The following is a 12,171-nucleotide window of genomic DNA, read 5'->3' on the forward strand; positions in this document are numbered from 1 at the left end:
CAACACTTAGTTTGTCAAGATTAGACTAGAATTTCTTATTCCTGTAACTTTTTGACACTAATTACACATCTATAAAAATTACAAAAATTAGATATTTGAAAAATACACATTAACAAATTAACATGAATTTATAGTTGGATTAACTTAAGTACACTATATTAGACCAAATAATTCCCGATCAAACCATAGTACTCCGTAATATAAAACCATAAAATCTTCACATCTTATTCCAGATGATAACATATCCCAAGTCATCTAAAGATTACACAAAGGATCGATTGTGTAGGACTAGGTATTGATTTAAGAGCAAGTCAGTAAATGGAGGATATAAAAAAGATTATTTTCCTTTAAATCTAGGTTTAATGACTGGCAGATGTGAAGTTCTTATCAAAATTAACCATATTAATTAAAAAGTATTTATAAAATAGAAATAACCCCGTACATTTTATTTTAGTCCACAAAAATGCTGGAGCCTCACAAGAATAATAGCAAATAAGCAATCATATGAAATTTACTCAGAAAACCATGATATAGAACACAATAAATACTCCTTAATCTGAATCTTACAATTGTAGTTACCAAAATGCTAATCTTCTCTTAACCAAAAAGAATTTCTAAGCTAAAACAAAATCACTTCAAAAATTTAAGCTTGGGATTTTAATATAGCACCACAAAAGGGACTTGCTACACCAAGCATGGGGATAACACTAAAATCATAAATAATTTATTTATTTTTTTATTTTTTTTTTTTATTTTTTATCCTATACAAAGCTTCCCATCCTAGGATCAGGAATAATTTTCACCCCAAAATTCTCATTATTTCTGAATGACTATGTAAGTTTGATTCTGAAAGACTCCTGCTGCTATCTACCTGTACAATTGCCTCTCACTGAAAGAATCTACAACCAGTTTTCTGCTCTGACAACAAATCTAAGAAAGGTGCTGTACATGAGAAATTATAGTCAGCTTATAACACTGACTGGGAGACACGTTATGATTCAAGCATTTTTGCATGATTCTTCAAGTCCCTGAAACAGCAATCAAAATATTGTTTTACTTCAGACATGCTAGTTCAAGAGAAATTTATAACAAAGAACAACTGTAGTGAAACATACATGCATCTTGGGATCCTGCAACTCGGATCTTTACACCTTCGAGAATGCATCAACAGAATAAACCATGTCTTCTTACAATGCCGACACCCACCAGCTATTCGAATATTACATGCATGTGCATGGGAAAAGAGTCTCCTAAGAATCGAGCAATTTGGATAAGAACAGGGAAGATTCATTGTAGTGTGACACTGAGATGCATGCAGTAGAACATCAAGCAGCTGTTTGACCTGCATTGCCAGTTTGCAGAGTCAGCATATAGTTGGAAAGGAATGAAATGTACAAAAACTTGTTCCCAAGAGATTCATTACCAAATTCAGGTCCTATTGAAGATTGATCTATAACATGTATATTCAACAAGTATAACTTTACAGCACTACTTAAAACAAATGAAACCAACTAGCTGCCCATCTACTGGAAATATAGGACAAAAAATAATACAAGTGAGCACTTCTTACCAAACAATTAATCAACGTGTGATTGTGACAATTAGCACCATGTCTATCATAGCATGAGCTACAAACACTAAATTCAGGGCATGTCTCACACACCCATCTCTGATCAGCACCGGTCTCCTTGAGGCATAAAGTGCAGGAAGTCCCAGCAATAGACCCATTCGGATAGTGGAGATAATACAGAATCATCATAGAGGAGTGCTTTGCACGACGAAGTGAGTCAAACTGATAGTGATTTCCTTGACAGCAACTCAAAAGAGCATGTCTGTTTTCTAAAAAACAGTTGTCCATTATGGCATCATTGTCTTCTGTATCAGCTGGTACATCATTCACCACTTCCTGAAAGAAAAAAAAGTTATAACATTTACATAGTTGCCTAAAGATTTGATTTTCACTTCAGATGTACTGTTTCTAGTAAAACTCAATGTATAATTCTCTTCTTTCTTTAAAATTGGGTTGAATTGTTGGAAAGATAGTATTATGGGCCTATGGGGTAGGAGATGAACCAAAATGATACCTGAGAGAGAGCATGTCTCTGACCACCACTAGATATGTGTGTGTCTCCTGGTCCAACTAATTCAGTCACATCATGGCATCTGCTAATCAAAAATTAGTAAGGATAAGTAAGATGTACCACAGTTCTTATAACTTAAAGTCCAACAGAAAATAGGTAGCCCATTTTCTAACTCAATTAGCAAGTCAAAAAAGGGAGGGGTGTCCATGTCATAATCACAGCATGAAAATTCCATCTACATATTGCATATTTCGTCCAAACTTTGCGATAATTACCTTTCACATAGCTGGTAATTTTTGCACTGATTACAAAACCACCTTTGCCCTGATAATATGATTTCATGGCAATTCGTACAGACGGATTGCAAATACACAATAATAAAGTCTTCCTTTGCTGATGATATAATATGTCCGAGCTGTCACGAAATAGCAAACAAAACTCATTAAAGGACAGTAGAAGAAGCTGATGAACAACAATAAAAATTCATTTATCTAATAAGAGCATCAATTCAGTCCCTCAACACATCCTCAACCGCATAATTTCTGAAAATTACACATGAAATATTGTCATGCGGGAAAGAAAAGGAAGAACACAGGAAGAGATACCAATCTTATATGGTCACTGTCCTCACAAAATGACATAAATGTCACCCCTCACCAGTCACCACTAATTCAGAAAGCTACATTCACATAAAATTACAAATTTGAGAGAACAAACTTACTGCTTGCATCAGCAAGACATCTTTCACATCATTAGCCGAAGGGTTACTATGCCCAAAAGCTTTCACGCTCCTCCACTTCTTTTTAAGCTGCTTTTCAGGGTCTCCTCCGCTTTCTAAATCAATCTTCTTAATCATACTCTCAACAACACTAGACCAATAATCACCATCAAAGTAAGGCAACCTGGCTGCTGTAACTTTGGTCTTCCTTTCTCCGGTGGGCACAAAGAACTTCTCATATAAATTTGAGAAATTCACTACAATCTTCTCTTCTGTTGCTTTCTTTAGCATTGACTGATACCTGATTTGGTAAAAAAAATCAATTCAATAAGTACCCATAACCATGATCAAGGTAATTGAAAAAAAGAAATACCAGAAAAACAATAGTTAAATCAACCCAAAAACAGCAACACAAAGAATTGTATGAACATATAAGAATATAATGAAATTTAATGATAAAAAGATAATCATGAATTTTTTAAGTACAGGAAAAAAATGTACAAAAAAAAAGGTATACCATAGCCGCAGCTTGTCCGGTTTGGGGGTTTTTTGCGTCTCTGGATGACAGTATAGAATGTAGTCTTCTCCCTTCACAGGTGGACAAGCCCATATATAACAGGTGGCAAAGCCTCGTTTCTTACAATAATCAAGGTATCCAATCTAAGAAAAAGAAAAGACAATGCCAGACAATTATGAAGTTATCTCCAGTTATTATTCTCTTTAGATTGTAAAAAAAAGCAATAAGATTAGAAAGGGAAAAAAAAAAAATCAGGCGTAGAAATTATACCAAAATTTCATGATAAACAAAAGTTCGAAGAGCTTCTCCTTTTACAGTTTTTGTCTCAGGCCTAAAATACTTGACAGAATCAAGATACGATATATAGACGCATCTTTGATTTGGTAGGCTGCAGGCTGATCCAAACTCTTGGACATACATGGCAAAAAGGCACACATCTACACCTTCAATTCTTTGAAATAAAAGAATAACCTGGGATGGAAATATTATAAAAATCACACATGATATCAATAAATAACTCTCCTAGTAGAGAACTGAAAGAGCCACCTTAACACTTGAAACTCATTAAAAGCTCAGAATCATGACTGCACATACATAACATAAACAATCCTTCAAACTCAAAATTATTTTCAGAGCTAACAATAATTTCCAAAAGTAGTATCCACCTGAAGAAAGTTCACTCGTCACTCCAATAAAACAGAAATTCAGATGCAATTTAGCTTACTTTTGATCTGTAAGGAAACTCTGCAGGGTAACCATTTTCTGGAAATATGTCCAAAAATTGTTGCTTCACTTTCAGTCTTTTGTCAACAGATGATACCACCCTTACAGCAAGATCAGCAGGACATGGTACCTATCATATAAATTACAGAAGTTGACAGTTAATTTTAAATATAAACATATATATAACGAGTAGAACACATGAACAAAAGACAGAAATCCATCACATATACAACCAGCACACTTATCTTATCATACACGAAGCCTAATATCTTACCTCTTCAGGATTCTTTCCTGCAGCTTTTGCCCTGTTTTCTCTCTCTTGCTTAAGACGTCCAAAGAGTCGTTGCTCAAGATGATCACTAAGCAAAGTTTGAGGAAGGTGATGTGCATCCAAAGAAGAAGAACGTGGCAAAGGCATTAGCCCCCCAAATTCTAGGTCTTCTAAGTAGCACTTTGGACAAAGATACTCTGATTCACCTCCTAAGTCTTTTTTATCATTAAAGAGGGCACATATCTGGTGTTGCCATCCTTCACATCTATCACATTGAACCCACTACAAGATCAAAGCCATATGCATGAGTTGCAATAATAAACTACAAAAAATAACAACAACAACATAAAAAAAAAAAAAAAAAAAAAGAAAAAGTTAACATAATAAAGCAGTATATCTCACCGATTCCACAGTCACCAAATCATTCTTTAGGGTCTTGAGATTGGACTTAGATATAGACAACCCATATAATGTAAAAGTACCACGGTGACACTTGTTATAGCATGTGGTGCAAAAGCATAATTGATCAGAGGTTTTATCGATAGTGGCGTAATATGTTGCATGGTTCTTTATACGTGCCCCGCAGAATAAACAATACAGCGGCATTGGTGAAAATGCAAGCTGAGGCAAGGCACATAGCTGGCAGAAGTTTTCACTGAGTGAACAGCTTGCTCCATTTTCAGCCATTTTTCCAGCTATGCCCTACAAAATAAGTACATCATCAGCTGGCAAAGTCATAATTGAACGGTCAAGAGAAGAAAAAACCTTGAAGAGGTAACAACAATATAAAGAGAAAGGAGGAAAGTTAAATGACATCAAATTTTATGGGGATAGGATTCCTATTGTATATTTAACTCCAATACTCATCCAGTCCAAAAAAAGAGGAATCAGAATTGTATGGAAAGAACCATACACTGCAGCATGATTATTAATGTCCATGAAATTAAAAACTTCAATATTATGGGAAACGGATCAGAATAGAATGTTTAGCACTCCAATCATCAGTCATACATATGAGCATCTTTATCCTACGTAAGAATTTCAAGATATATTACAGAATCATTAGAAACAGTCTAGAACATCACAGAATTTTAAAAATGGTTCCAACATGGGATGACAAAAACCTTTGTTGAAATAACATGAATCAAAAGCTTTTCAATCCATATTGTAATAGGCTAATAGCCGAGCCTGGAGGAGCATTACAAACAAATTAGTCCAAAGATTAAGGACTATAATTGCCGATTACTGTGCTACACCTAATACATCGAAAACAGATGATGATGATGATGATGATAATAATAATAATAATAATAATAATAATAATAATAATATAATAATAATAATAATAATAATAATAATTACCATCAATTAAATAACACCAGAAAAACCTCTTGAAGGTATAAGAAATTTGCCCATACGATACATTTTTTTTTACCAAAAAGGTTTTCACTGATAGAGACAGCCTGGATTACAGCTATAATGACTGCTTTGGTAATATATTTAATGAAAAAGGGGAATAACCTGTTCATCTCTCTGCTTGAGACTAGACAAATGTCGTTTGATTTCCTCAGGCGTGAAAAAAGTCAATTAAACTGATGCCATCCAACTTTTGTTTTTCTGACCTCATCCGAGTCCTGGAACCAGCTATCTGATGAATTTCTTCTGAATCACTCTGCGGTATAAACTCTACCTTTTGAGCAATAGACTTGTCTTCAAACAGGTTTGGAACATAATCAGATGGCAAATCACAACCAGGGTCAGAAACTGTATCTTTGAGTTCATTGACTACAGGTTCAATCTCCTTCTGACAGGAATCAGCAGATGGATCATGGGCAAAATTGGTAGCATCATCAGAGTTACTTCCACAAGTATCATACAAGGCAATGGCGTCATTGCCTTGTTGACTAATTCTTGCAGCATCATCAATATGACAAGAGACACTTTCAACCTTCTGCAAACAATCAGAAGACGGGCCTTCAGAAGGAATGATAGCATCCCCAGATTTAAATCCCTTCATCCGAGTCCTGGAACCAGCTATCTGATGAATTTCTTCTGAATCACTCCGCGGTATAAACTCTACCTTTTGAGCAATAGACTTGTCTTCAAACAGGTTTGGAACATAATCAGATGGCAAATCACAACCAGGATCAGAAACTGTATCTTTGAGTTCATTGACTACAGGTTCAATCTCCTTCTGGCAGAAAAAAGCAGATGGATCATCGGCAAAATTGGTAGCATCATCAGAGTTACTTCCACGAGTATCACACAAGGCAATGACACCATTGCCTTGTAGACTAATTCTTGCAGCATCATCAATATGACAAGAGACTCTTTCAACCTTCTGCGAACAATCAGAAGATGGGCCTTCAGAAGGAGTGATAGCATCCCCAGATTTAAATCCCATAGCATCGTCCAGATGACTGTTGTCAGATTCACTAATTCTTAAAACATCATCAGTATGACTAGTGGTAATATCAACATTTTCCCCTGGGTTAAAGGGAGTAGCCATTATTGGGGATTTAGACAGTTGCTCAAAGTTCAAAGGTCCTGAAGGACTGAATGGCTCCTCACTTAACGCAGAAACATCACATGGTGAATCACGTCTAGGAGACGAATCCAACTTCCTTAATTTTGTAGAGTATATGAAGTCTTCAGAAGTGTTAGCACGGACTATCTTGCCAGAATCATTACCATGTGTCGACCTAACAAAGCCATTTCCTTGATTTCTTAATCCAGGTTGCATAAAACCCTTTGCAGCAGATCCACAAGTATCGCAGTCAGCAGAGCCACAATTGTCATAATGTGTAAGCAACCCCCTATATGTCTCACATTCACAGCCATATTTGCACTTCATTGAATGTATGTATTCCAAAAAGGGAACTATATGCCCATCTTTTTTGTAATTCATATAACTGTACAGGATTTTGAGATTCTCCGTCTGCTTAGAAAGCTGCTGTGTATCTCTAGGGGTTGATGTGGCACACAGAGAGGTATACAAATTTCTATTTTGCACTGGTAAGCTTCCTACAGTAATCTCCTCAAAGAGTCCATCACAATGTAAGAGCTGTTGATTAAACTGCAGGGGTCCCAGAACTGGCTGTCGCATATGCAAATCATCAGAGGCAGTGGACACTTCGAATTTCAAGTTCTCCCTCACCGTAGCAGGTGAATGCAAAGAAGGATCATTCTGGTCACTAAAGATGTTGAAATTTGTTTCACCTTATAAACCAAAGAGACAAGTCAGACAAAGAAAAACCGATTTCATTATCGTAACATACAAAGGAACAGAGTTCTTCCCATAGTTTCTATGCTCATTATCTTATCCTTAATGAAGCACGAGAGCAAGATCAAATCACAACTTGGAAAAGAGTAAAACTAAATAAAACCCTATGACAAGAATCGTCTAGAAAAAACACTCAGCATGGTGGTAAGAATAAAAATACCACCGTGCTGAAAGATTTCAAAATCGCCTCAAACAATAAAATATCAATGCAACCAAAAATTGAAGATGTTGAGTTCAGTCTATCAACATATCTAGCTAAAGAACACTGATGCTAAATTACTTTTAAACAAAAATATACAAACCAAAAGCCAAACAACTCATCACTTTCTTCGTAGTACAACAAAGTGACTACTTCAACAAGAGAGAGCGAGAACAATTAAGAAAGCTGCTATGGGTAGTGAAGACAACAACCAAAATGAAAAGCCCCATTATAAAAGATTGCAAGCGACAGAGAGGATTATTTACAGCTACTTAGGTAGATACGTAAAAATTAAAATAATAATAATAAATAAATAAAAGAGAGAGAGAAAAAAAAAAGGAAGCACACCTTTGGCAGAGTTTTGGTATTGGTTGCAATGACTCTCGAAGGATGCCTCAGAATCATACTGCAATCCACTTCCAGAATAGGTAATTTCACTATCACCAGAATCAGCATTAAAAAATCCCATCCCAGAAGAATAATTATTAGGTAGCACCAGCTCAGGTTGCCACACATTGGCGTCCAATATACATTTTTGTGATCCTGCAAAAACACATGCCCAACACTAAGTCATGAAAGAAAACCAAAATGATAAATTAATATTTATTATTATTTTTTTTAATCTATACAACAAATAGATTCATTACCATATATACTACTCCTGGGTACATCAGCTAAAAGTTTTGGTGCATGATCCAACTTACAGCAAGCATCATCACTAACATAATGATCACAGTGTGGCTTATCAAACTTAGTGCAAAAAATACTTTTCGTTGCAAGGGTTGAAGCAGAAACATTTTTTGGTAGCGATGTAGTGGCATGCATTGCTTCATGCTGAGTGAAATCCCAACTCCATTTAATTACCTTCATAAGGCGATCAAGAAAATTCTGTTGATCCAGGTAGTCATTCTGAAACAAAAAAATGTTAACTCTTAATAAACTACAATGGAAGGGAAAAAATCAATACATTTTCACTAAAAGACAGGCATTCTGATTTAATCCATTAAAACCAATTTCCAAATGCACTAAAATTCTCATATCAATACGTAAGGACACTTTTGGGCAAGAAAAATAAAGCACATCCTCAGTTCACAATGCAAAGATGATTAAATCTCACGAAAAAAAAGTAGTGCAAATACTACCATACTAGTCAATCAATACAGTAAACTCAAGAGTTAATTGAAAGTTGAAGAAAATAAAAAAATAAAAAAAGAAAATAGAAGAATAAAGACAGAAAACCTCGGAAAGAGCATCCATGAAGATTTGATTTTCCAGGCTGGCAGCAAGCAAAGGGATTCGCAACGCATACTGCTGAAATGCATATTGGGCAAGAAACACCTGGCTTTACAAATTTAAAAAAAAAAAATCAATACAAGAAAATTTTGACAGCCCTGATTAAAGGGAAAGGTAAAGCTCTCAAAATGATTAAATTATTCCAAATACGCCGTATATACTGTATGTGATAATTCAAGTTTTACGATCAATTACCTCAATGCTAAAAACTACTTGTATGACCCATTTGGTAGGCGTTAATAAATAGCGGTAATGGGAATAGGATTACGTGTAATTTGGCCAGCAAGATTTATCCTAATCTCCATAGTAATGTAATAACATATCCAAACTTGTGTTTTACTTCATAAATGTCCAATACCATCCTTAAATGGTAATGGAAATTTGTGAAGAACAATATAATATGTGGTGGTCTATCATTACCATGAGAGTGGACATTGATTCATTCCCATTACCACCATTTATTACCATTTACCAAATATCACTCTATACACAATGATTCGAGTTCAGCAATCAATTACCTCAAAGCTAACATTTAGTTAATCCTAAAAACAACAGATTACCCACGATGATTCGAGTTTGGCAATCAATTACCTGACGCTAACATTTGGTTAAGATTCCTTAAACAAATCACCCCACTAGAACACTGAAGATAGTACCACCCCATCTCCAAATAAAAGCATATCTTCAAAAGGAAAATTTCCCGCCCAAATCCCAGAAACATGCCATCTAACAACTTAACATAAAAACAACCCCTTTACAAAAAATAATTAATAGTGTAATTCAATCACTTTCATTAATTCAGAATATAAAAAAAGACCCAGTTGATCTCCAATGTGCTTATATATAATCATATCATAACTATGATCTTAAATGAAATTCAACAATTATAATAATACCTAAATTGGAGTTAAAATTATAGCAAAGAATTGGTATGGGGAAAAAAAAAAAAAAAAAAAAAAAAGGGGGGGGGGGGGGGGAAACATCACCGACATTCTGTTTCTAACGAGTTCGCGATATGAAGCAATATTCGGATTGTTGCGCCAATTGAATTGGGGATCCGATTCGGGCCGACGAAACCCTAATTTTCCGTCTTCCGACAAATTGAAAGCGGGAGAAAAGTGAATTCTCGCCATGATCACATAACGCGAACCACAGCGAAATATCAAATTGGGATAAAATTTTCAATTCATGAAAGAATTAAGAAAAGCGATAAGAAATTAAAATCAAGAAAAAAAACTTGAAATCTAAGTTTTGAGGAATTGGGGGAAATTCTAGGGCAAATAGATATTGCACCAAATAAGACCGCCAAATCTTAAGTTCTACTTGTACAAGACTACAAGTACTTGTAGACTTATAGTACTAAGTATTTTTTATTTTTTAATTTTTATTTTAAAGGTAAGGAAATTAACATTAAGAAGCCTTCCTCACAAGTCACGAGGGAAATTTCTAATTTATTAGAAAAAAAACAAAAAGAATGAGGAATAGGCTAGAACTATTACAAACATCAATATCTATATTATCAAACACTGAATAACCTGTTTCGGGGTTTTTTGATGTGTCCTGCGGGAGAGTTACAATTACAAGAATGCCCTTCGACCGCCTGTACCTGCAAAACCACGAAGACTCCGGTTGGGTGCAGCTCCGCCTCCGACGATCAAGTCAGTGATGTACGGGAGGAAGAAAGTGCGTAAAGCGTAAAATTACTTCTCGCGTAATGGGAGAATTCCGCAATTAAGATTGCTCGGTTTTAGTGTAAATGTATTTATGATTGTATTGAATACAATTAGAGGGAAATTAAATGCCCCATTAATGAAGATTCTCCCACTATTTATAGTGGGGAGCATTGGTTCCCCATTTAGGGTTCCTAGGACACGTGTCAGCAGGGGATTGGAGCCCTGCTGACCAATGGCAAGGTGCCACGTGTCGCTCAGCCATTGGGCCACGTGTCTGGGGTAATTTTACCCCAAACATTTGCCCCCCTCAGGTGCTGACGTGGCAAGGTGCCACGTGGCACCTGAGAAGAGAGCTGACGGAAAATATTATATTATTTTATTTTATTTTATTTTTTTTTAAACCCCTTCAAATTCTAACTGAAGGAAGAGGGAAAAGCAGAAGGGGAAGGGTCGCGCCCCTTCGCCTTCCGGGACAAACCCTATAAATAGGGGAGGAAGCACACGAAGCCTCATTTACAAACTTCGTGAAATTTCTTGAATTTTGAGAGCATCCGGCATTTCAAAGCATCCGGTACTTGAAATTCAGAGCACACGGAGACTTCATAGTTTTAAGAGCAGCCGGTTTTCAGACCGCCTGTGCAATAGCAAGAAAGCAAAAGATTTTTGAGAGGGTACCTCAGAGAACCCAGCCGGTATTCAAACCGCCTGTGTCTTCGCAAGCATCCCCAAGAAATTTCTTGTTTTCAACACTTTACTCTAGGTACCGTCTCTATTCTTTCTTGCTTTTCCATGTATTTCCATTTGCGTCTTTTGCTTGCATTTTTGTTTATAAGTCCCCTAGGTAGATGGACCCTTTATACCCATACCCGGACCATAGTTGTGAACTCAGCCGGTCAATTAATACGACTGAGTCTAGAACTGGATCTGCCGCCTCTAATCTTTGGGATTTCCCCTTTTCAACGCCTGTATCGACCGACTCCGTGTCTGTGCAGGACACCATGGCCAGAATTAGGGGAACAGCTATGGACCCCAATTACAGAGGCGGGGACTCGAACGAGTTATCGCCTGAAACTCGAGGCCCAGACGGGGAAGTTAGAGAACCATCCGGCGGTACCCCCGCCACCCCAAGCGATAACATTCTAGGCTCCTACAACGAGGAGACCTCTCCGGCTGAGGAGGCTGAGCAGCCAGAAGCTGCCAATGATGCTCCCAACTCCCCAGCCGGCTCCGATGACGGTCGGGTTGAAAGCAGTAGCTCTAGCTACTTAACCGTATCAGAAGATAGCGAGGAGGCGGAGAGGCCTTCGTGGCAAAGCCGAAACGACCCTCTCATGATCGCCGTCTCCTTGAAGGACCGTGCCCTCATGCGGTCTTCTCTTCAGGACTTTATTACCAAGCGACCGCTTGGTGGAG

General features: G+C 36.8%; 1 protein-coding gene across 3 annotated transcripts; it reads right to left on the minus strand.

Moving 5' to 3' along the window:
- Positions 1–500: 500 nt before the first annotated feature.
- On the minus strand, positions 501–10,666 carry LOC110728165 (histone acetyltransferase HAC1-like). 3 transcript variants are annotated; one of them, XM_021907814.1, is made up of 12 exons: positions 5,832–5,961; positions 4,713–5,012; positions 4,314–4,592; positions 4,041–4,169; positions 3,587–3,787; positions 3,317–3,459; positions 2,803–3,100; positions 2,357–2,496; positions 2,085–2,163; positions 1,571–1,906; positions 1,116–1,342; positions 501–1,028 (listed from the first exon to the last, which is right to left on the minus strand). In XM_021907814.1, exons 2-12 carry the CDS (start codon positions 4,995–4,997, stop codon positions 992–994), a joined length of 2,154 nt encoding a protein of 717 aa, XP_021763506.1. In that variant the 5' UTR covers positions 4,998–5,012; positions 5,832–5,961; the 3' UTR covers positions 501–991. The 3 variants fall into 3 exon arrangements, with proteins under 3 accessions (XP_021763506.1, XP_021763505.1, XP_021763507.1); XM_021907813.1 differs by lacking the exons at positions 501–1,028; positions 1,116–1,342; positions 1,571–1,906; ... (5 more) ...; positions 4,041–4,169; positions 4,314–4,592 and adding exons at positions 8,141–8,335; positions 8,440–8,701; positions 9,032–9,134; positions 10,076–10,666 and having other exon boundaries at positions 4,875–5,012; positions 5,832–7,529; XM_021907815.1 differs by lacking the exons at positions 501–1,028; positions 1,116–1,342; positions 1,571–1,906; ... (5 more) ...; positions 4,041–4,169; positions 4,314–4,592 and adding exons at positions 8,141–8,335; positions 8,440–8,701; positions 9,032–9,130; positions 10,076–10,162 and having other exon boundaries at positions 4,875–5,012; positions 5,832–7,529.
- Between the last annotated feature and the right edge of the window lie 1,505 nt (positions 10,667–12,171).

This window comes from Chenopodium quinoa, unplaced genomic scaffold (assembly GCF_001683475.1).
Source record: "Chenopodium quinoa cultivar QQ74 unplaced genomic scaffold, ASM168347v1, whole genome shotgun sequence".
Classification (NCBI taxonomy): Eukaryota; Viridiplantae; Streptophyta; class Magnoliopsida; order Caryophyllales; family Amaranthaceae; genus Chenopodium; species Chenopodium quinoa.

Coding starts and splice junctions, on each gene's coding strand:
- LOC110728165 (XM_021907813.1), bottom strand. CDS start 10,218: ATGGCGAGAATTCACTTTTCTCCCGCTTTCAATTTGTCGGAAGACGGA. Junction 9,135..10,075: donor GAACTCGTTAGAAACAGAAT/GTCGGTGATGTT, acceptor AAATTTGTAAAG/CCAGGTGTTTCTTGCCCAAT. Junction 8,336..8,439: donor ACCCAGGAGTAGTATATATG/GTAATGAATCTA, acceptor GTGTTTTTGCAG/GATCACAAAAATGTATATTG.